We start from the raw sequence: 26,435 nt of genomic DNA on the forward strand, positions 1-26,435 counted from the left end.
AAGCTTTTGCCTCTATTCACGAATTTTATTCCACGTATGTCATGGCGAGGCACCGCTAACTGTAGAGGTAAGCTGATTAAAAGATTCTCATTAGCAAAACTTGCTCGCAACTATTTTATACTATGTTACATTTGAAGTTATGGTGTATTGTATTATGAATCATTGTGTTACAACATGCATTTGTTTATAATGATAATACTTGAGATAATGATAACAAGGGTATAAAAGCCAATTCAGTTCCAAAACTATTCTCTCAGCAGGGCCCTCCACTGTTGTTGAAACTGACACCTTTTATTGTCTCTTGAAGACCATACCCTGAGGTGTTAAAATTACATAACACCAGATAGTGTAAATGTAGCAACCGAAACTTTAGGTGTTAAACTTACACTGTCGATTTAACGCCAGAGTAAAATAACTGGTGCGGTCCCGGCTATGTACAATCCCCAGTTTTTGCTGCGTGCTATTATTACTACCCGGCTTTAGCTCAGCTACCTACAGGCGATTAACCGTTCAAGGAATCCCTTCCAACCGGGTTCCCTTTCACCTCACCTGGGTTGAGTGCAACACATTGAGGGTAACTTTCTTGGTGAAAGTAAGCACGCCACGGTGAGGAATCGAACCCACGTTACTCACATTGAAAGACGAGTGTCATAGCCAACAGACCACGACGTCCCTTACCATTCATTCCCATTCGCGTTATCAACCTGTTTGATATCACGTGTACAATACTGCTATAACTAGAGACGCTCGGCGGGTCGCGCGGCCGAGCACATGTATCCTCCGAACCCACCGCGTCATCCGTCATTGCAAAATATAGAGCTCACACAAAAATTTGACAAATTAATACAACATTTTGCCTGTGGGTACCAAATTTGATGACTATATATGACGCAGCAGCGTGACTCTGCAGAACCTAAAGTATTGTCCAGTATTACCTGTTGGGGAATACAATTATAGAGTAATCTGGATATAGTTTGTAAACCCAACCCTAAGACCCCCACAAAAAATAATAGGCATCTTCGCTTCACCTTCTTAAGTTTCTGTATGCTAACTGTTATGACAAACTGGAAAAAAAGCAGACGTTACAGGTTTTACCAAATTTTCCACAAATATATTGTCACCATGGCAACCATGTCTCCACTCACTCCAGGCGGCCTTGCTTTACCATAATGGACCTTCATGACAAATTTGAAGATAATTGGAGAAGAAATGCAGCCAGTACAGCACTCACAAGGAATTCTTTGCTATTTCCTCCAAAAAATGTTACCATGCCTACGAAGTCTTCGACCACACCAAAGTTAATAGGTGGCTTTGCTTTACTATAATAGACCTTTATGCCACATTTGTAGATGATCGGAGAAGAAATACAGCTGGTAGAGCGCTCACAAGACATCTCCGCTATTCAACAAAAACTATTGTTACCATGTCAATGATATCTCCGCCCTCATCAAAATCGATAGGTGGCTTTGCTATAGCATACTCGACCTTCATGCCAAATTTGAAGATGATCGAAGAAGAAATTCAGATGATAGAGCGGTCACAAGGAAATCTCGGCAACGGCGGCGCGAAGAGACCAAATCCATAGTATCCTCTAAACTCTGTTCGGGGAATACAATTATGTGAACATGGTGAATGTGGCCAGATATATTGCATTTCGATGATTTTTCTTTTTTATGTTCATTTGGTAAGCATCCTCTTGCATAGTTTCCTCTAAAGGATGGGCCTTTCATTGAACATACACGGCATAACTAATGTATAAACTGCATACTGCCGTTACTTATTGATTAGTCGTGCACTGCTCTGCTGTACCCTGAGCGATTCAAATCAAGAATAATTACTGTGTATGTGTAGAAATTATAGTATACAAGAATGTTCGCGTTGATTTTGTATATAAAAGCACAAATTTTCAGTTCTTTTTAAAAATTGAGGAAAAAAAATCCTGAAAATTTCCGACATTTCCGGTGATGAAAATTCCCGGAAGTTGTTGTATATAAATTTCTAGAAAGTTTCTGGTTCTTTGCGACCCTAGTCCTTCCCAATGATATGCTTGGTAGTTTTATATAATGTTATATTATGTTGTTTTCCCATCATCTAGATTAATTTTCATTTCGAGTCGTCTATAAAATCAAAAATTCAGGACCTTATTTTCGAGCCCCACTATGGAGCTCGCGTCCTGTAACAAGACGTTTATCTGCATTTACCATTCCCCACCTAGGTGTAAGTAGGTAGGAATTCCTTGAAAGCTCAGGCGACTGATCAGGGTAGCCGTGCTAAAGATGGCGGCATAACACACTGTACAAAAAAGAAGTGCTAATTCAGCACTTACAGTGCTTGCATAGTGACTGCACTACGAGTGTTGATTTTAAAGTTCAAATTTAAACTAGAAAATCAGCACTCGGAGTGCAGTCACTATACAAGCACTTTAAGTGCTAAATTGGCACTTTATTTTCTACAGTGTAGTAGATAGCGCTTAAAAAATTATATCAAGTGCTATACAAACGTTGCGCATCAATAGTATTATCAATACCATCATTACTATTATCATTATTACTATATTCTATAATTTCGTTATGACAAGAACACACTTGCCGAAACGTCGAGATTGGGTGGTCCTTTTCAGGACCAACACTTGCCCAAGAAAGATAAATGTTGTACCGCAAAAACCTACAACACCATTTCATTTTTGTTATTATTAATCATCATCATTATATTATTATTATTATTTCTTTATATATATATGTAATTACTACAACTGCTCTTACAATTATGCTTCTGCTATTACTATCAATTTTATTACCACTAATACTATTTTTACTAAAGTGGTAAAAAATATATGCGCATATCATTAGCAACGCTCGTTTTGATTCACCTAAAACGTTGCTGGTAGTACCTCTACCATGTTTGAATAAAGATAACGTTGACATAGTCAATCGTCTATGACATTGGAGGGGGTTACATTTCATTTATTCAAACATTTCGTTCAAGTTCATATTCAAGCTTGGTTTATTTCATGTCAACATAGCTCAGTTATAAAAGGTCGGAAATGATAACCCCGATATAAAATGATAACAATACAAATGGATATGCATTGTAAGAAAATAACTGTACTAGAGGAACAAGTGAAAACTGAACATTATGATTATCATATATAAATATATATATGTATATATATATATATATATATATGATCCCTCAAAACAATGCTTGCATTTCCATAATTTCATTAAATAAACGTGTTTTCACCGGTTTCCCACAGAAATTATTACACGATAACAAAAGACTTAATGCGTAGCTGATCGTCAACAAAACGGAGTGTCGAATGATTTTGAACGCTCGCCTGTAAAACCCCTTCATTTTATGAATTTATCGTTTCAAATATTCAGAACTTTCTTATTTTTTGACCTTTTCTGTAATTGATGTATGAAATTAAAGACCACATATTAAACTTTTTGAAAATGTGGTTTTCTTTTTGAAACCCAGATGCAGCCCGGCAACTTACTTTTTGGTATGCCCTTTTCAAATTGTTTTTGCTCAATCATGCGTGAATAAGAAATAATCTAAGTAATTTCAGATGAAAAAGGAGATTCTAAACTTCACAATGGTACATGTAGGTCATATGTCTATTGTATTTGTGAGAAAGATATGATAAATCTCGGTTTCGTTTTTTGTGGGACGCACTGTATATAGGTCTATATATATATATGTATTGTAAAGAAATTGATGAAGAGAACATTTTTTACCCTAGAACTGCGAAATAACGATCACGTGACGAATGACCCGCCGAATGCTGACCGATCGACAGTCATCGAAGCCGTTGGGGAGCTAAAAACTATGTTCACTGGATTGGCTATGGAAGTAAACAAAGTGAACTGTAAACTTGATTGTGTGATTGACGAAATTAATGCCATCAAACGTGACCTTTCTCCCACCAAGGAGTCCGTCTCCGAGCTTAAAGCAAGTGTATTTCGTGCTCATGACAAAATAACTAACATTGAAAATGATGCCCTTCCAATACTCAAAAGTGAGATCGACAAAAACAAGGAAGACATGGAAACTAAACTGAATTTACCACAGATGATAGAAAACGGAATTTACTGTGCTACGGAGTCCCAGAAAGCAAACCTGAAAATATCTATGCCGTCGTTCAAGACATATCATGTCATTTTCTAAGGGTATCCCAAGAAGAAGCAGCTAGGATTCTCATTTCAAATGCACATAGGACACTGTAGGATACCATCGAGGAACCGCCCAAAACAGTTCGGTGGAAACCGCAACGTTCCAATGGCCAGATCCCATCACCATCCGCTCCGTGAGGATGCCGGACCGTGATCGCCTCCTAAACGCTTTCGAACGCCAACCAAGACTACCTAGATCGGATCACACCGACATACAGACGCCCGCGGACACCCCGACCGACGCCCAAGCCACGCCCCCTTTTGGATCCGCCGCCGCAGCTTCCGCCACCACTTACGACGACAACCCTGCCTTCTCCCGCGTTGCCATTCGCTCAGACCTCCCGCCCAACCTAAAGGAGAGGGGTCGCTTGGCATCCAGAGCCTATAATCTTCGGCGCGAGAAGAATGTTTCGGAATAAGACTTATAGGAGCCAAGTTATTCCTACAAACACGAAAGATAAGCAGAAACGGAAACCCCAATTAAACTACATGGAGCAACTGGTCGCCCGCAACGTAAATCAGACCGGGAGTTATCATAGACAGAGTTATCACAGCAATACCGACCAAAAGACACCTCCCATCACAAGGTCCACCTATATGCGTAAGTTTTACGTACAATGAAATTGTACTTATTATGTTTATTGTACAGTTTATCTCCCCTCCCTAGAAAGTTAAATATCAATTTTTATGTGAAGCGGTAACCATTTTACCCCAATAACACATTTCTAATATCCCCAAATCTGTCTGAAACCAGTTTCAACCATTACAAATTTGATAAAACAAGAGAAAATAATTCAGGAAAATAAATGTATATGTAAAACGGGCTTTTTCTCCCCCCCCCCCCCCCGAACCCATCAATACAGTTTGAATTATTGAATAATTAACAAAAACTAAACAAGAAACGAAACATCTACATGCAGTTTTTATGCCAAAGTTGCTGTAAAATGCAAAGCGTTAATCATTTCGTTGACATAGCAATATCATCCATGGGTATTTTCGTTGTTGACAACACTTAAAATAGATCTGTAGACATGGTAGATCAAATGGTATAAAGCACGGAATATATGTAACTATTCAAGAAGACCGAAATGCTTTGAATAATCTGGTAGCCAAATGTTTTTTTTTTTTTAGTTAATGTTCTTTATTCTGAAGACAAATAACGCTTCCCAAAGCCTTTGCCAGTCCAGGTTAGGTCTGAAGATACTTATTCTCAAAAATTGTGACAGATAATACAGCCATTTTCTGTGGATCAAATCGTTTGTACGTTAGATTTTTAACGATGTATTTCTCAGACAGTCTGGTACCCCCCCCCCCCCGAAAACGGGGAGGAAATCGGTATTTTTCTCGAAAGTATTTAAATCAACGTTAGAAATACGATTAGAAAGAAAAAAAATGTTGACAACCATGTATTAATTTTGTGTCGTTAAAGTTTATTTAATAAGCCAACATGCTTGACACGCATTACAGATCAGAGAAATATCTTTCTTTTTTTGGAGCATGCTTAATTGACTTGGTAATATCGTTTGGTTTGATTGAAATCGTTCCTGAATTACAACCGAGCGATTTTACTCAATGTTTTATTACAGACTGAAGTGCTCAAAGAACTAATCGATATTGTAATTTTACACGACGTCAACGTTGTTTTCAATAGAAAACGGGTATGCATTTATCTTGACAATCGTGCATGTAATAGGTCCAGATTTGAGAAAAGTAGACTGCCTTTGGCAAATTGTGTTAATGCTGAATTGAGAAGTGTTTTAACATAATTTGAGGGCACTGAGTCCAAATTTGCTGTTTGCCAACCTTGATTGTGATGTTAAAATCCTCAAATTGGCAAAAACAAAATCGCCGCCATTCTACACCCATTTTTACTCTATTTTGACCCCCACAACTTGTAACAAAAATGTTTGTCAACGTTTTTTGGTACTATTTGATCTAAAAAATAACATACTAAAAATCCACCAAAATCCGGATCCTGGAAAGTGGTTATTTGTAAAGATGGCGTCTAAGATGGCCGCCATCAACTGAAAATTAAAATAACCGGCACTTTATCTACCCTAGACAACTTTTTCGGTGCATACATGTATTCAATGGTGGTGGGCGAAAAAGGAAAGAGTAAACATAAGTACTGCAGGGTACCTGAAAATCCAAGATTGCGTAAAAATTGCTTTCTTCATTTTTTGACAAAATGGACCACATTGTGTCCTTGTAATCCGTCTTCACCTATATCATATGACCCTTGAAATCATGAGAAAGACACAAAAATGTTCTCACATTGTAGGTAGATAGTATATGAACCGTTCAGCCAGATTTTCAAGAAAAGCAACTATTTTTTAAGCCATCATCATTTTGGGGGGCAAAACTGCACCACTGATAAACCTTGAATTTTTTCCAATGTAATTTTTCCCTTTGGAATCATGATTTTTTATGTTTTATTTTATTCTCGGTAGACCCCAATGTTATTTCTACCAAGCGGATATCATATGAATTTTGACCATTTCAAAGTTACAACGTCCATTATAGACGCCATTTTGGAAGGTAATCTTGGATTCTCTGACACACTATCTTGTAAAAATGTCCTGGTTCATTATTTGCCTTAAAAGCTTTTTGATGATTTCGACTTTGAGGATTTACTTAATTTTTGGAGTTGATGGTACAACGACTGCCGTTGTGGACGCTATGTTGAATTTTTAGGGAACCGTGACAACGTTTTGTAACTATGACCTATGTCAATAGACTTATCCTAACATGCCTAAATTTCATGAAATAGACAAAACCCTAAAATTTATGAAATTTCAAAATCTTAACCTCGGTTAAGATTTGATGTCGACTTCGCCGCCGCCGTCGGAAAAGCGATATCCATATCTTGCTTCTATATGCAGGCGAGCAAAAAATGGCGGACACATTAAAGATATCACAATGTGAATATGCCAGCATCGCCCCTGAATTATCAAACATTTGGTCATATTATTTATCAAATCAGCAGCTGTGAATCATGGCAGCCATCTTGGAATTAAAGATGGCTGACGAATCAATCAGGCACATCATGTTTTCAACCCTGGGTATCAAAAATAACGCGTAGATCCCAAGTTTTGAAATATAATCAACAATAAAAATCGTTTAATATGGGAAACTGCATTAAAAATGCCGTCATTTTGTTTTTTGCCGATTTGAGGATGAAAACGTCGGAATCAAGTTTGGCAAACAGCATTTTTGGATTTAGCACCCCTGAATAACTTTAAAACAATTGATAAATCAGCATTAACACAAAATGTCTAAAGCACTTTTTCTGAGCACATTTATTAAAATCTGGACCAGACTATAATGCTTGTTTTCCTCCCCAAAGTTTCGTATTTTGTTTATTGTTTCTTTGCTCTATCGTTGTGAATGAATTCGTTCCAGCTATAGAGTTTAACGATCTTTAATCGCAAAGAATTAAATTGTTGATTATCCAAAAGAGCCAAACTGTTTTTTTTTCTCTTTTACTCTTCAAGCAAGTCTTGCTTTGATAATTAACACGGCAATCAACAGATCTATTAAATCGTTTACGATTGTTTGTTTTCCCGCTAACTTGCTGTCTGTGTTGTAACAAAATGAATCAGGTCAAGAATTATAGTGCTTTCTTACAATAAGACTCAATGCTAATGCTTTGAAAAGAAATCAGGGTTACACATTAATCTTGACAACCATGTCTGATAATCTATTTTTCCCGCCAAAGTGTTGTGAATGAAATCGTTCCAGCTATAACGTTGAATGATCTTTACTCGAAAAGAGTTAAATTGTTCATTACCCTAAAGAGCCAATCGTTATTTTTTCCATACAAATTTCAAGCCAGCGTTGCATTGATAATTAACACGGCAATCCAAAGATCTAACTCGTTAATGATTGTTTGTTTTCACGCCAAAAGCTTTCTGTAACAATATGAATCAGGTCAAGAATTATATTGTTTTCTTACAATAAGACTCAATGTTAATGCTTCGTAAAGAAAAGAGGTTACACACTAAGTCATATCTTGACAACCATGTCTGGTATAGTCTGGGTGATTGGTGAAAAAAATGTTCAGAAAATGGTACAAGCATGAAAATGGGCACAAAGATAGAGTAAGTTTTCCTAAACATTTTAGCAGGGGGTGCCAACGTGAGTTTCCCAAATATAGGGCAATAGCTAAGTCGGTAGAGCGGGGGATTCGTATTCCGGTGACCCGGGTTAGATTCCCACTTGGTGCGCTAGTGCCCTTTTGTAAGGCATTAATCCTCAGTACCAGGTCCTTCGGAGAGGACCTTAAGCCGTCGCACAGTGGGCCAGAATGAGTTGAAAGAGCGCCAAAACTATATTCCGTGTTAGATTTTTACTTTAACATGTTGATTAGGGGTAATTTTGGGCGTAGAATCGACTGAACATAATTTTAAGCCGCTATGACGTTACCTTGATACCAAATTTTGATTGGTTACTTGAAATATCTGTGAAAGACAAATTACACTAGGTAAATTGTGTAATATATAAACTTTGTGTTATGTGCTACTTAAAAGTTGGCCAGAGTGAATGTTAGTTTATGCCTAAAAAGTGTTTTAAGAGATGCCGAAAATAATTTTTACTGCATCAAAATGATTATTAATTACATTTATAAACAAAAAATTTTAAAATCTGAAAACTATTAACCGTGCTGTGTTGAATTGTGTAAAACGCAGAGTATATAACACCACGAATGTATTACTATGACGAGGGTTTGGGGCTGAAATTATTCTACAAGTAAGTTTTATCCCTGGAAAGTTGTAGGTATAGCCCTTATTTGCTTTAGCAACAATTATTGTGTTTACATTAAGCCCGGAATTCATGTCATTTTCATGGAATGGAAGGGGAATAGTCCTCGCCGTGCAAAAGCGAACAGCAATGTACTCCCATGCGGTGCGCTACGATGACTGCGCGGTGTAAAAATGACCGTTTTTGAACAGGTTTTGGGGGTCTTGTGTCAAGTTAGACCGGCTCTAATATAAAAACGGGCAAAAACGGACAGTTAAATTTGGTATCGACTTAAAGCTTAGACATCGGGGAAAACGATGTTTATAGAATTTAGACGGAAATCCACGGAAATGTAAACTATTCTATTGTAAATGAAAAAACATGGATTTTTCAGCCTATTTCGATGAAAAATCATCCTATAAACCTCTTAAAAGGTGTCTTTTATCTACTTTGAACCCTTTCACACAAAAAAAGAATATATCAGGATTATGTGGGAGCCATTTCAGATTTCTACATGAAAAACGTCCTGTAAAATGGCCTGTTTTTCAACTAGGATGTCATATACGCGACATGTCGCAAAATGTCACATTTTACGATTTGAGGTAGGAAATTAACAACCTTTATGCAAATTCCGGAATGAAATATTTTGCTTAAATATTCTTCAAAGTATTGTCTTTCAGCTGGGCATGACAAAAATTAAAAATCTGAAATTGCCCAAAATGACTTTTGGCGCACTTTTGTTTCGCCCCGGCCCACTGTGCGTCGGTGCTCTGGTTGCTTGCTTACAAGCAATCAGGTAAAAATCACCACCACAGTTAAAATAGCAACGGTTACTAAGTAACATATTTACCTTAGTAACCGAGCTTTATAGGGCTTGAGGAACAGTTTTACAAGCAATAATTTACATAATTTTTATCTAAAGCATATATTTCTTTGTATCACAACAGCTATGATCCATTTATTCATAGCAACGGGTTCTAAGTGATATTTTCCGATATCAACAATAGTTTATCATAGTTCAGATCTAGCATGTCTAGGCAGCCCAGCTAAAGCCGGGGTAATGAAAATAGCAGGGCCCGCTGGGAGAACAGTTTTCGGAACTGAAGCGGCTTCCCTGGGTAAATATACCTATATTATTATTATTATCATTATAATTTACTCAGAAGAGCTCAGAAATTAATTTTGGCCCATATATTCCTTATGTGATGATTTTTTCTATAGGTAGATCCAATGAGCACCAAAAGCAACGGATGCTAGGTGACATATTTCCTCAATAATCAATATCTAAGTGTTTTTATGATTATAATTTTTCGAGCCATGTGCACCACATCCTTTTCTATTCAAACATTAATACATTAATCACAACAACCCAGGAACATGTATAACATGTTTATCCGTCCATGATAAGTAACAGTTGCTAAGTAGCATGTTTTCTGCAACCGAATGTTAAAGGCCGTATGGTAAGATTATTAATGTGTTTAAGAGGTACTCATACTAGAGAAGCTTTAAAACGTAAAAGCTTGCACAAATCAAACTACCTCGTGATAAGGTTTATATTTTCAAAAACGATGTCTATGGGGTCCATAATTATCATTGCCTAATGATACTTGTTGCTTGTTAGAAAACTCACCTTAAAACCAATCTTTCTCCATTTGGAAACCATAATTATTAGGAATTAACCTAAACCTAATCATGTAAAATACCAATCATTGTTTAAGTTATTTGATGTCTTTCATAGTAAAAGGTTATTTGGTAATGTTTGTTATCACTATATAGTTACATTCTTATCAATGAATGATAATCCAAATTAATGAGATTTTATTTTACTTGAATTAATTATGCTTATTTATGCATCAATCATACTTTTTGCTCTAATTCACTAAATAAAGCTCCTATAATGTTAATTTTTGGTAAAAATATTCTTTGTAGCATTCTTAACAATTGCGATTGAAAAAAAACTTCGTTTTGGAAATATTTTTTAATGTATTTTATTGTTTTATGAATTTCTTATGCAATATTTGTTTTCAACCTTTTGTTTCTCTTTGTTTTTTCACCAGATTTATTGCACAGCCTTTATGAAGCATAATTTTGCTAAAATCAATTGATTTCAACTGTTCAAAGTAAAAATAATATCTTTATGAATAAGATGAGAAAACTCAATTTGCATTGACTTTGTACACAAAATCACGTTTTGGGACAATTTTTGGTCTGAAATGCACTTACGAAATGTTCCGTAATTTCGGAACCGTTTGTAGTTCACGCCCGAAGTGTGTACAGAGTATGTACAATAAAAATGTGCGAGTTGGAATGGACTTTGGACTTTGCCCCCTACTCATGTTCTCCCATTGACATTATTAATGCGCGGGTCCCCAGTCTTCGGTCTTCGTTTTCCAGACACCCGTTCGCGGAACGAGGGTGGCCACATATTTTCGACAAAACCGGGGGAGCTTTTCCCGAAAGTGTGGGTTGAGGGAGAGGTGTAAAATTAACTCGTGCTTTCGGAACTACAACCGCGGGAGTTCTTCACTCATTGTTAAAAATACGATACATTTGACTTCCTCCTGCATTCATCGTTATAACACATGGCATTTCTTCGAAAATATGCATCTTTTTCTTAAAAGCTAATGGAGAGGGGGATAATTAATCGTACCAAGTCGTGGAGCTCGGTAATGAGGAAAAGAGAAACTATATTTCACTGATTCCATCTAATGAACTCTTCTGCGCTTGTCTTGCCCAATCTTTCCGTTCCGCTTTACTTTTGGCACAAGTTTTATTGAAAATATACCCTTTTTTCACGTATTTTTTGAGGCACGCTGTATAAGGGATAACAGAGTTAAGGACATTTTTAGATTTGCCTTATTCAGGTAAAGCAGTTTTTGGCATGTCTTCATAAATATTCAATGAGCAAGTTGATGATGTCATGCCCTCTCTTGTTATTTTTATTTTGTTATATGAAACTGGGTTTATTCAATTTTTTTCTACCAAGAACTGATGTAGTGCATTGGATATTCATTGCCTTAACCTATTTCATTATAAAGGAGATACATTATTCATACATGTATGAAAAAATATGAAACGATTATGATTTCATGTAATTAAATATGAAAAGGGAAAGTGGGGATGTGACATCATCAGCCCATCTAAAGAATATTCACGATGATGTGCATTTAACTATTTTCCCAAAATATTGCTTAAATTTAACATTCAATAACTTCATTATCTATTTTCCGATTTTGATGAAATTTTCAGCATTTTGCTTTGTGAATTTTACTATATTTATTTAGATGTAAATATTTTCAGACCGGAGTACCCCTGTGACGACAGAGAAAAAGATTTATAGGCCAGAACGTCTATTTCACGAAAATGTAAGCCATGTCCCGTTGGATGTGATACTTACTGTCCGTCGCTCTTGACGGTTTTACATCCTCCTTGCGGTCATCAGGTTTTGGAGTACCGCAGGGCTCTGTAGGCGGACCGACCTCATTTTCAATTTACCTAGGGCGGTCTTCGCCGTATTTTTCATCATTACCCTGTTTAGTTTCATATTCTCTTTTCTAACAGACCAAATTGCATAATTGCATTTCTCCTATCATGCCTGAATGACACCTCGATGAAATCAAATTCTCTTAAATTAAGCTACAGTAAATGTGAGCTAATTTTTTTTTTTTTGGGGGGGGGGTGGTTCAAAATCTCAATAAAGTATGTTTAACATAGATTCTATTTTCATTTCTGGTAATTCAAATCCTGTTTCTACATGTTCTGGCATGCCGCAATTCTAGTGTCGTTTTTCACCTGTATTTGTAAGTCTGTCCGCTGTCAATGGCGCAACATTGGTTTCGTTCGAAAATATCTAACTCGTTCTGCAACAGACAAATTTGTACAGTCACTGCCAAACTTGAAATTAGTTATGGTTACTTCATGGAACTTTCAAATTTCAAGTAAAATGCGATTTATTTAAAAAAAATAAATAAATAAATAAAAATCATGAAAATCGCATCACATCTGATCGCATAGTGTGCGCTGGGCTTAAAGGGATGATCCGGGCTGAAAAAATATATATCGTGATATACAGAATAGAATTCACTGAGCAAAATGGCGAAAATTTCATCAAAATCGAATAACAAATAATGAAGTTAAAGTTTAGCAGTATTTTGTGAAAACAATTAAGAATTATCCTTTCCGTTTTCTCATGTTATTACATAAAATCATATTTTTTTTCATTATTTCATACATGTGTGATTGATATGTCTCCCTTATAATGAAATAAGTTGCAGCAATACATATCCAATGCACTAAATCAGTTGTCAATCCAATTTTTCTAGTTCTTCGAAGAAAGAATTTGACTAAACCTAATTTCATATAATAAACTACAAAAGAAGGGGTGGGGATATGACGTCATCAGCCCACCTAATTATGATTACTGTTTTCACAAAATATTGCTAAACTTTAAATTCAATAACTTTGTTTTTTGTTATCCGACTTTGATGAAATTTTCGGCATTTTGCTCATTGAATTTTACTCTAATTATTAAGCTCGGACCATCCCTTTAAATTGAGAGGACAAAGGCACAGAATAGGGCATATAGAAGGTCACTGCACACCTTACGACTATTCACGATCCGATTTTGGAACAAATCGCAAATTTGCTCATGATTTTCTGAAGATTTGAATGGAACATATCATTTTATTTGAGGTTAAAATTAATTGAAATTATAATATTATAACCATTTTAAAAGATTGCAAGCCCTTATTTTGGAGTAAAGTCCAAATTATTTTCCAATCGTAGCCAATCTAACGACTGCTATGACGTCATTACGACTAGATATTAAATTCGCTTTCATTCTAAGAAGGATGATAGCATGGTCACAAATTTTATCATAGGTATTCGTACGATGATTTAGAACATTACACAGTAAAATATTCCAAGTCTCAATATTAGCATCAAATTCTACTACATTTTATTTTGAAATCGGGTCGCAGACCAGTCGTAAGGTGTGCGGTCGCATTTAGAGTATTTCAGGCCATTTAACGTTTTTTTAGCTGGACAAGTACCTGGTAAACATTTGTAGTTTTGTTGTGATGTTTATTGTGACTAATTCGAGTAAATTAAAGCAAAATCTATCGTGGGATTTATTTTTTGATGAGCTATGATTTAACACGTAGGTGAATGGGAGTCTGTAATGCTCATGTGCCCTATGATGTTCCTTGTGTACTCGGAGACACCCTTCTCAAACACACTGATTGGAATGTGTTGACAACGTAAGACAGACAAGACACATTCAGGATACTTAATAATGAAAATGTTGCCCTTTGTAATACCAATGCTTGCATGACTGGACACACTGAATATCATTATTGATTTTTTTTTTTGGGGGGGGGGCTACAGCATAAGAAAAACGAATCTCTGAATACAACTGTTTAAAATCTTTGCCCGCCACAGACAGAACCACTCCTGGGCCACATTCATTTCAAGGTGCAACCTAACGAAGGGATTCGCATGGACTACTCTAGTTGATTGGTTTATTGTAAAGAATAGATTTGTGTGTACATAGTAGAATGCCAGGTTCACATCACTGTTGTGTGTGTGGGTGTGTGAACAATAGACTTAATGTGCTCTGTATGTCTTGTGAATAGAATGTGACTTCTGAATGTGACTCGAACTCGGGAGTCTGTTGTAGTCGAACAAGGCGAGAAGAGTGGAAGGACAAGTCAACCCTAACAAAAAGTTGATTGAAATAAAAAGCAAAAATATCAAACAAGCAAAACATTAAAAAGTTCATCAAAATCGGGTGAAAATAAGAAATTTATGGCATTTCAAATATTCTTTCAATATTTTCAAGCAGTTATATTCACATCCTGGTCGGAATGCAAATGGGGGTAGGATGACATCATCCATTTACTATTTCCTTTGTATTTTGCACTCCTAATTGTCATATAAATGAGAGTTTTCTTCCTCCCCGAACATGTGGAATTACTATTCTTTCTAATATTTTGTGATTCAATCAAGTTGAACCTTAAGGTAAAATAGACAATCAATTGTGTAATTTAAACAATGAAAAACAAAACAATTAGAACTTTCACTGTGGAGCGTTGTGGCCCAGTGGATTAGTCTTCGGACTTTGAAACAGAGGGTCGTGGGTTCGAATCCCAGCCATGGCGTAATTTCCTTCGGCAAGAAATTCATCCACATTGTGCTGCACTCAACCTAGGTGAGGTAAATGGGTACCTGGCAGGAATTTACTTCTTGGAATGCCATCGCGCTGTAAAAGGCTGCGAGGCTAAAGCCAGGGTAATAATATCCAATTAAGCGCATGAGGACGCATTTGGCAGTGATATGCGCTATACAAGCATGTTGGTATTATTATTATTATTCACTGAAGGTGGGTATTACCCCCGATGTTCGCCATTACCATGGCAACAGTTTCGAACACATTGAAAAATATGTCTTTTCCGGTATAATCCCAAGACCAATGTGTTAGCTAAATATCATGAGAGTCGGTTTAAACAGATTCTTTACATGTATTATGTTGTTACCACGGCAACATTATTTTCAACACATGGAAAAATATGTCCTGAGTTTCTTAAGTTCTTCGGCAAATATGTGAGCCAAATTTCATGAGGATTGGTTGGAAACTGATGAAGAAGTACGAACCGCAAGATTTTTACCTAATTTGGGGCATATGTTGTTACCATGGTATTTATACTCGATTTCCGACACACACAATTAATATGTGTCTTGGACCTGGAGATGGGCTGGCCACCTTGTAAGATGGCAATAGACCAGTTCGTAGATACTTCATGGACAATTTTGGTCAAATGACCTTTCATTTCTTTCATCATGATAGGCAGATTTCAAAGCAAGATATTACGTAAACTTGCCTTACATAGCAGGATGAAAAAAATTGAATAGACCAGGTGACTAGAATAGCACACAAATGAACACTTAATGAAGGCATTTGTTGCATTCCTAATTTAAATGCATATCTTAGCATGTTGCACAATGTGTGAAATACCTGTCGTTCGTGGAAGCATTGTTGTTTTTTGTGGATGTAAATGAAAACGACAATTCGAAAGAATATATGAAAAATCAAGACATCAAAGTTGGTGCTTATCTCATTAGATTTTAAAGCACCATGTCCCTTTAGTACAAATGACCTTCTTCTGATCATGCGTAGAATCTTTTGATCATGTGCAGAAAGGAACTAAGAACTGGCTTATAGATAGATCAAAGGCATCACAGAATGGGGACCATGAAACTTCATGAATAAACAGTGACATATTGGCCAAGACAGGGGAAAGGAATTAAATGGGTGTTTTTTTTCAATTGTGCTAAATTTTCGAAATCTGACAGAAACTGGACATCATTCAGAAAGAAATAGAAATAGTGTTACCGATATAATACGAAAAGCAAAAAGCAATATATTTCATAGATCATCTAGAACAACAAAGGACGTTCTTCTGCTACGTGGTCATCTTTTTTTTTATCCAAAAGCTGTCCTTTAGTGGTAAATATATTTGGGAATGTAAGAAAATTGCCAAAAACTTTGGTTACTTTGTTGACATGGCAGCTAAACGTTAAGTCTACCTTTGACGGCAATATGGAGTTTTCGCATTTACTATTGGAAAACGCTCTACAACGCCTCAATTTCCTCGAAAATGCAAATAAAACCTCTAGTGTATGAAGACCTCAGAGGCTTCGGTGGACAGCTGGTGATTTAGAAAGGAACATCATCTGAAGATTTTTACAGGATGAATAATTTCAAATGTATCCTTGTCCAGAGTCAAGCGACACCGATGCTGTCCGGGTCACTAAATTTCGACAAAAGCCTCTCAGCTCTCCATTGTGATTTGACTTGCATTTTCAAAGGAATTGGTGCGTTGTAGAGAGTTTCCTAGAAGTAAATGCGAAAAGTTCGGAAGAAGGATCAATATTTGAACAATACAAAAATGGAACCCGCGCCTCCAGTTCATTCTGGTCCTATTTGTTATATTATATCATATCTCATTTCTCACTTTTGTAAATTGCCAAATCGCTCAAACCAAGATTCCTGTCTATACGGTCTCGTATTTAATGAAATAATAATATAGGGTATTTATATTGCGCACATATCCACTTTGTTAGGTGCTCCAGGCGCTCCTATATTACCCGGCTAAGCTAGGCGTTCATAGCGCACACAGCTTTTAAAGGAATTACTTCCTACCGGTACCCATTTACCTCACCTGGATTGAGTGCAGCACATTGTGGATCAGTTTCTTGCTGAAGGAAATTACGCCATGGCTGGGATTCGTATGTACATAGCTTGTGATAGCCTTAGGTCCAGGCATTGAAATCAACTTAGGGGTAAGCGCTATTGTCTTGCGTGTGTTGATGATCTGCAGCTGGCGCATATCTGACGAGTGTGTTTGCATGCGTTTTCCTGTAGCCTCGGAGAGAGGGCGCTATGTGCGTTGGAGGTGCCGTGGCTGAGTGGTCTAAGGCGCCTGGCAGTACATGTAAAGTCCGGGGTTCGATCCCTGACCGCGGCACCTATGCCGCATGTGAGCAAGGCATTTAATCTACATTGCACTTTTATCCTGCTTTCAAATAAATGGAAATGCTACGTGCATTATTAGTAACTACATGTAGGTGTGTATTTGTTTGTGAAAAATAAATATTCCTGAAATTTTGTCGTGGGATTTTGTGAGGCCTGTAATAGCGAGCCATGAAAGTCGTTTCATTGTTTTGACGTGATTTCACCCAATTATTTTTCTTGCAGGGCGCCCATTACAGGACTTCGACAACGAATAAAGGCGTACCATGCATAGTGACTTGCTCCACTTAATTTCCCAGCTCAAATCTTCATCCTGCCAGCGATCAGTCGAAAGAACTCAAAGGAAAGAAATGTTGGAGATTAGTTGTTTTGGATAGCATTTCGTTGGATGATTCGCAAATACCGCTAGCCTTACGAATTAGAAAGTTGCCAATACATTGAGATTCGTAAGACTCATCAACGATACGTATTTGTAAGTCTAACTCATTTGCGTGCAGCCCTGTATCCGAAATGCCTTTCTGCAGAGACCTGTTATCCAGGATCAGTCAAAGGAAACCGCTTGGCAGCGACAGGGAGCTCTTTGAGACGCCTTTGGAACGGTCCCTGAACGCCTTTCAGCTCTGCATCATGGGCATGGGTGCTATGTTTGGTTCCGGTCTCTACGTCCTCACCGGCGTCGAGGTGAAAGAGGTCACAGGACCCGCCATCATAATATCCTACGCAATTGCTTCGGTTGCTGCCATGCTCTCCGCGTTCTGCTACGTGGAGTTTGCTTGCAGAATCCCGAGGACAGGGTCGGCGTACACTTTCGCTTACCTCTCCCTTGGAGAACTGTGGGCTTTTGTTATAGGATGGGACTTGATTCTTGAGTACGTTATCACCGCTGCGGCGGTGGCCTCTTCCATCACAGGATACGTGGACAGTTTGACCGGGTATGTCTTCAGAAACTTCACCGTAAACGTCTTAATGGAGGGTCAAACGTGGGAAGTTCCCTATCTTGCACCTTATCCTAATATATTCGCTTGCGTTGCGGTTGTTCTAGTGGCTATCATAATTATAACTGGAGCGAAGATATCTTCATGGGTTACAGCAGTTTGCATGGCTATCAATATTGGCGTCATTGCCGTGATAGTTGTAATGGGTTTCACTCAAGCAGATATCAGTAACTGGGAGGACTATGGTGGTTTTGTTCCAAATGGATCTTCCAGCATTATAGCAGGCGCAGCCACGCTCTTTTTTTCCTTTGTCGGGTTTGATGCCATAGCAATGGCCAACGAAGAGGCGTTGAATCCAAGGAAAAGTATTCCAATGGCTACACTCTTAGCTATCGTGGTCACTGGCATCTGCTACATTCTTGCATCAGCTGTCCTAACCCTCTTAGTGCCCTATACAGAACTGGACGAACAATCGGCATTCGCCAGCGCCTTTCAGGCCCGTGGGATAGAGTGGGCGAGGTGGCTTGTAGGTGTAGGTGCAATTTGCGCCATGTTTTCAGCCCTATCCATGAATCTTTACTGCATTCCCAGAACTTTATACGCCATTTCTTCGGACGGGCTGCTCTTCAGTTGTCTAAGCATTGTCAACAGTCACACACATGTCCCCGTGTATGCCACTCTTCTTGCAATGTTTCTTGCCAGCATTCCTGCAACTTTCGTTCCTCTCGTAGAACTAGTGGAGTTTATTTCAATTGGAGTGTTAGTAGGTTATGCCTTTGTAGCAGGTGCACTCATCTTTCTCCGATACGGACCAGAAGACCTGAGAGCAGGCGCCATGGATGGGGTGGAAATGCCATCCCTAGGACAATTAGCTCTAACCAATAACAACAGCGGACCAGTGAATGATAGCACCGCTCTCTTGGACACCACATCCACACCCACTCCTGGAACTCTGAAGCATCAGTTTCATTCAACCCCTCTACTACGCGAGCTCCTACGATTCGAGCCAGGGGTAGCTGTTAAGATCAGTCTACTCTCCTCGATTCTATTTCTGTTTGGTAGCATTGCCGTGATAGAACATGCTTCCCAGGAGATTGCAAAAGGTGAATGGTGGGCGGTTCTTTTACTCCTCCTTTTTGGTGTCTGTGCACTCGGGACTTTCCTCATCATCACGCTTCACTATCAGAACGAAGATACAAAACAGTACTACAGGGTAAGAAATCCCATCCCACCTTGATTTCACAGGGGTCACGCAACCGAGGGAGGGGGTGAATGGGGGCTTGTGCCAAATATTCTCCCCAACCATGTAAAAAGATGTGAAAATTACCTTATAGTGTATTTTTTGTGCATGTTTAGAAGTCACACCTCACTATTTCAGCGTTGCATTTTTCCTTCGTCTATTAAAATAATAACAGGGCCATTAATGGATTTGATATTAATAGGATTTTTCTAAGAAAAACCGAACAACATTTTATAACACAAATATTCAACCGGGTAAAAATATTAGGGTTAATAGATTTCCTCTACAAACATTTCCATTTTCCTGCAAGGAACAAAAAGTAGTAGCAAGTAAAAGGAAAATGTTTCAATATATTTTCGAAAACCATCATGTATCGGAGTATCAAGACTAGTCTACATCACATGTGTCTATAATCCTTTTGCAATGACGTCATAGCGCCGCCATCTTAGAGGCTGAAGCCATTGCCTGGCACGCTTTAGTGATCTGCAGCTGGCGCATCTCTGACAACTTCGTGTACGCGTGTTTCTATAGCCTCTAAGGGAGGGTGGAATAAGATTATGATGTCATATGCATAAGGTATGTTATTTTGATGGATTCCAACTTGTCACTTAACACTTTTTTTGCAGGTTCCTCTGGTCCCTGTGTTGCCGTGGCTCAGTATTGTATGCAATATTGTACTCATGCTCAAACTCAGGAAGGTCACTTGGCTTCGGTATCTGGTCTGGCTGATAGCTGGTAAGTTTCCATTTCCACTTCATGACGTTATCGTAGTACATGTATCCTCCGCTACTTTTAAACAAAGTGGTTTGGTAGACACTGTTTTTCCCCCAACAAGAAAATGTAAGTGCTGTATTCATTCCTCATCTACTTCTATAACGCCCAGTTACGGATCTAAGGCAGGGGGTCGGTGTTTAGCCCATTACCCTTGGGTGTCCTTATATAAAAAGAGAGAGGGGTTAAACTGGCTTACTCACGTTCACATCACCTTATCACGTCTCGTTTTGAGGACTTTCGTTAAAAAAAGTCACTCTAATCTATGAGGTGTGAGGTTTTCAATTTTTACGTCGGTAAACCACGAGAAGTCACAGTTTTGCACATACGTGACACGAGTTTGTACGCACTTATACACAACATTTTAGAATTGCAAGCGCTTGTTAGTTAGACTAATCATGACGTCACCCACAAAAATGCAACCACACAAGGATCGCACTGTATGTGTGCAATAAAATATGCAAGTCCGAAAGTTTCACCCTTTTAACAAATTTCCCTGCATTCATTTCAGTTTCGCAAATTTATGAAGCAGTTTAATCTCCTATCGTATCCTGCTATTTATGATTCGGTAAAATCAAGCATCTTTGTCATGTTTGTACTAAACGAAAGAAAATGGAATTTTTGTGACTTTAATAATCGATTCATTATTAGTTAACTTGCGTTGCACCGGTCTACATTCCTAAGATTGTAAACTGTAGACTACAGTATTCCGAAGGTTCGTGAATCCGAAATGCGTAAATTGCATACATCGATCTGTCGATGTTCGTTCATCCGAAAACGAAAAGGGGTTCACTATTGTGAATAGGGGCGGATAAGTAATTGTGATGACAATGGCTAGATCAAAAGAGATAAGTACGCAGCGGTTATTGCTCGCCTCATTTCCGATTTGTATTCTTGGACAATATTTTTTATTATTGTTTATTGTCAATTCAAGAGTGCTGATTCCAAATCTAAATGACGCCACTCAAGTAACCTTGACTGAACACGCGCTTACTGGCAAGATCAAGTATGGACACCAAAACTAATATGCAAATTACCCATCTAAATCACAAAATTGCATGGTCATTGACTATAAAATACCTGTAATTGTGACACAGCTAGGAGCGAAAAAAAATTGTATAAAAACGCGATTCTGTTTACTCATTTCATTGTTATTCAAAAATGGCTGCAATAATCCCTTGTATACTCTATTATGAACACTTTGATTGGGCAAAAAATAATTGTAAAAGAGTTGGCACTAAAGGGAATGTACTTGTGATCTATGTATGAAGCACTGTCAGCGAATATGATTGCTAAGGAAATATATCCTTGCCTATACCATATACGTCATAACTTCCGTATTTTGATATTTCGAATGGCTGCCATACTGTACGTCCCTAACTATACTATGAACCAGTTGATTGGGTGAATAATTTTGCCAAAATATGACTTTGATTGGCTACAAAATGGCTATAATCATAGAAGAGTGAAATACATAGTATGGTAACATGATTTCTAACGAGATACATTTTTTTTGCCATACGGATGAAATGTTTTATTTTGAAATATAATTACCTTTCTTTTCTGAAACGCACTTTTCAAATTAAAATGAAGTGCGTTTCATTCAGAAAAAAGGGTAATCAAAATCTAGAGGGCTGATATTCGGATTGTATTCAATTTTGTGAAATTATTCTGCATGGATATGAACGACAAATCAGCTTTCCGTTGATACCCTATTTTTGCCATTTGTGTCACGCATGGCCGAATTAATTGATGCTGAAGAAAACATGGTGCAGATACCACTTCGTTTTTGGTAATTTGTGGGCAAAATATGTTTCCCCAACCTGTATTACTGAACGGGGAAAAAAATAAACAGCATTTATACCATAGGCCCTATCAATTTTCATTTCCCTTATTCACAGAGTACATGAAACAGTTAGGGCCTATTACAAACTACGGATAAATATTGTATTTATCGCCTACATGGCAGAATAAATGCATTATTTCATTCGGAATCGTGATTTTAGGCAATATTTCACTCATAAACATAAGTTACTTGTCCTCGCTCCAATTGTTCATATCCGTTGGGGACGTATGGCAGCCCTTTGGATAGTAATCAAAATAATGCATTTGCCACATTTACCATACATGACGTTAACATTTATGATTTCAGACAGTACGCCACTCATAGATCACAAACATGCATTTTAGTGCTCGCCCTCGTAAAATTTATTGTCCCCATTTTGTTATTCATAAGGTCTGTAGCAGCAATTTTGAACATAAACAAAATGAATATTTTGTCAGTAAACTATTTTTCCCCAGATATCATTTTACTCCTGGTTCGCTGTTACAGGCATTATATATATAAACATTTCGGTTTGGTTGGTTTGGTTTTATTTATTGGGGAAAGTTAACTTGATAAATGTGACCCGAGAGTCTCCCTCCCAGACCAAGCTACAAGTACGTAGACTGTCTGTATCAGGGGTTTCTAATAATAACAATTAATAGAACATTTAAAGAATATTAGTACACAACATCATAATGATTTGATAATATTTTTTAAACGACTGCCAAATTAAAAAATATGTCATCCTTGGAAAAAAGACTTGTATAATATGGAAAGTCAATAACCTAAACTTTCAAATGACGCCAAAAGTTGGAAAAGCAAAACAAAGAGTATGAAAAATAGGCTTTTTTTTGAGGGGGGTTAAGTTTGTCTGCTATGCAGACTCTGAATGGCTCGATTGAAGTGGGATCTGCAGCTGGTTTGCGAACCAGCCTGAAAGGGCGAGCAAAGCGAGCCAGTAGAACTACTCTGCTATGCAGACTCCTTGAATCAGCTGTGATACACACACTGCAGATGGTGGGTTTACAGTTGTAGACTAGGGTTAAGTTCTGAGAGGTGATTCCATTGGATCTTGCAAAGTTTAAGATAAATGTATGGCTGCATCTCCTTAGTAATAACAAATCATATGAGTTATTCAATTGAAATTTAGTGCATGAGTGAACAAGAATTGCACATTAAATGTAGCATTCTGACTTTATGCCGTGGATCCGAGCAGTGTGTCCATGGGAGTAATGATATCAATGTGAATGGTACCGAGGTCCCGAGGTCGAGGGTGAGATAAGGTACGAATTGAAAGGACATTCTTCTTCTTCTTGTTCACACGTACAACCACCCCCCCCCCCCCCCCCCTCTCCCGCACTCTCCACCTCTTTTTCTCTCACAATCAAAATCGAACAAGATCTGGAAGACAAACTGGCAGATCAGAAGATAACATCACGGCTGTTCGACAAGTCCTTCACTGAATCTTGGGAATAGGAACAAGAAGCAGTCACCGTAATGGATTAGGTATTCCACTCGCAACATTCAACAGGGTAACCCGACTGGACTCAACGTTTCATCTCTATCGGATGAGCAAGCACAATGATCTGCTTCAAGGTGGTCGCAAGCGTCGCTTACTTGTCAGTGGCTACTTGAAAGGCCTGCCAGCTTCCTACATGTTTTTTATCGTAGGAGATGGGTCCAGCTTTGCGCTGAATGTCCTAGTGAACACTCACAACTTGAGAGCATACATCGAGAGAAGGGTCACCCTCCAGATGGGTTTCACTACCGATCGCCATGATAACCGATCAAAGGTGACAGTTTCGGCCGGACTCACCGAAGACTGGGAAATGGAAACATCATCGGACCGGTCTTCATTGAAGACAATGTCAATGGTGATGCATACCTCTAGATGATCAACGAAGAAGTTGTTCCTGCCGTCGACCAGATTCGACTAAAGGTACCGTCGTCGACGGAACGGTCGCTTTCAATAAGTCTGGTCGGCACAAGACGGGGCTCCATGTCATCGCTCAAGAGCAATGACAGAGCCTCTCACCCAACTGTTCGGCAACTGTGTTGTTTCTTTGCGAGGAGATGATGAATGGCTTCCACGTTCACCCGACCTTACTCCTGGATTTTTTTTATTGTGGGGATACATGAAAATGAAAGTGTTCCCCATCCCTCCTTGAATGAACTTAGAAGAAGCTTCTCACACGGGATGAGTGCACTGAATCAAGATACAAGAAAGGTCCAAGCTAGGAGCAGTGCAAGACATGCAAGACATGATGACAGACGTGTGAACAATAAGAAGAATGGCCTATTCTTACCTTATCTCACCCTCGACCATGCAACATGTACCATTTACATTGATACCTTACTCCCATGGACACACTGCTGGGATCCACGGCATAAAGTTAAAATGCCACATTGTTTTAATTTGCCATTCTTGTTCACCCATGCGCTAAATTTCAATTGAATAACTCTTATGATTAGTTGATGCAACCATAAATTTATCTCAACATCCTAAACTTTGAAGATCCAATGGACTCACATCTCAGAAAAAGGAAAGCTAATTCCTGCCCAGCCTATTTCCCGTAGCCTTTGTTTAAATGGGCAGTGCTATCTGAAGCATGCATGGTTTCAAACTTTTGGGGCGTCGTTTGAAAGTTGAGTGTATTGGCTTTCAATATATGTAAGCCCTTTCCCCCATGGTGACATATTGTTTAGTTGGCAGCTGTTTCAAAAGTCAATAGTTTTTTTAGACGTATACTGTGGGTATAAATGCACATAATCGTCTATAAATGATCAATCGTGCGTGCGATGCGAGAATCTACAGCTGCGTGCCAGCGTGCGGGGGTTGTGGGAGGAGCACATGAATGCGATTTCTCAAGACTGTGGTCTTCCCTATCAAGCATCGATCTACTCAACCCTTTCTTTAATTTTGTTTTCTTGTCTTCTTTGTATTATGTTCTCTTTTTTATAGATTTGTGCGTGTCTTTTATTGCTCCTTGTTTTAATTTCCTTGATTTTCATGGTTCATCCTTTCTCTCTCTCTCTCTGTTTGCTTAATCATTTTATTCAATGATCACCAATGTCAGGATTGACCATCTACGCGTCCTACGGCTACCGTCACAGCAAAGTTGGGATGGCTCGGCAGCAAAATCAATCCTCGGGAGAGACTTATACTGATGATGTTCCTGCAGACAATAGCGCCACCTATGGTAGTACTGAGCAGAATGACGAGCGCTGACGGACACCACTAATAGGATCCATCAATTTCGGGAATCCCCTTTAGACCCGCACCTAAAATGACGTACAATGTAATGGTTGGAATAAATATTCATATGAAATCAACGGTGCATATCTGAACATTTTCTTTTCATATGGGTATAGAGAGGGATTACTCCTGGATCTGTTGAGTGCCATGGGAGATCAGTAATTTGTCAATGCTGGATTTTATGGGAACTTAATTAGTTGCCCAAGAAACCCTGTGAGCACTGTGACTGCAACCAGGTTTGTACGTAGTCTAGGTTTTTATGTATTTATTTATTTTATTTCCAGGCAAAAGACAACAAGAATATATACAAGAGGAATAAATTACCACCGACTAGTGGTTGAGGATGACTAAAAAAAAACTAGTTTCTGTTATGAAGCTGTCCCTCACTAGTCAGGTTTTACAAAATACAAAAATGAAATCGCGCCCCTGTGTCACAAAATAAAATGCTGAAAAACACCGTTTCATATATTCAGCGTTTGAGGGATATTGGATGAACTACCAAATGAAGGTGTGGATGATGTCATTATTAAGACTTATTTTTTGGAGATTTTTTTCTTCCAAATCTCATTTTTAACACATGAGTCAGTGGGGAAATAGTTAGTGGTGTGTGCCCGGTGGGTGGGGGGGGGGGCATTTCCATTTACAAACGGATACCACGCGCGACCATGAGGTCTCGAAAAGCACCCTAAACAAGTAATTTCCATATTCTAAAAATGCACCCCTTAACAAGTATTGTCATGTGAAAACCTACCCTTAACAGTCCCATCAAATTTGACCCTAAACATGCTAAATACGTAATTTTCTTAGCGAAATAGATACCCCTTTTTCATTATTTTTGTATATTTGATACCCTCATCACGCTGCCCCATGTTGAAAAAGACATCCTTTTTACGTGTTTTTTGGTCGCACATGGTATCCACTCGCCAATGTAAGTGCCCCCTCCCCCCGCCCCCGGGTGTGCGC

General features: G+C 38.3%; 1 protein-coding gene across 1 annotated transcript; it reads left to right on the top strand.

Annotated features, from left to right (window-relative positions):
• LOC121416851 (cationic amino acid transporter 4-like) lies at positions 1–26,080 on the top strand. The gene is made up of 4 exons (XM_041610369.1): positions 1–67; positions 17,671–19,593; positions 20,247–20,355; positions 25,294–26,080. Exons 2-4 carry the CDS (start codon positions 17,956–17,958, stop codon positions 25,443–25,445), a joined length of 1,899 nt encoding a protein of 632 aa, XP_041466303.1. The 5' UTR covers positions 1–67; positions 17,671–17,955; the 3' UTR covers positions 25,446–26,080.
• The last annotated feature ends 355 nt before the right edge of the window (positions 26,081–26,435 follow it).

Source organism: Lytechinus variegatus, chromosome 6, assembly GCF_018143015.1.
Source record: "Lytechinus variegatus isolate NC3 chromosome 6, Lvar_3.0, whole genome shotgun sequence".
NCBI lineage: Eukaryota > Metazoa > Echinodermata > Echinoidea > Temnopleuroida > Toxopneustidae > Lytechinus > Lytechinus variegatus.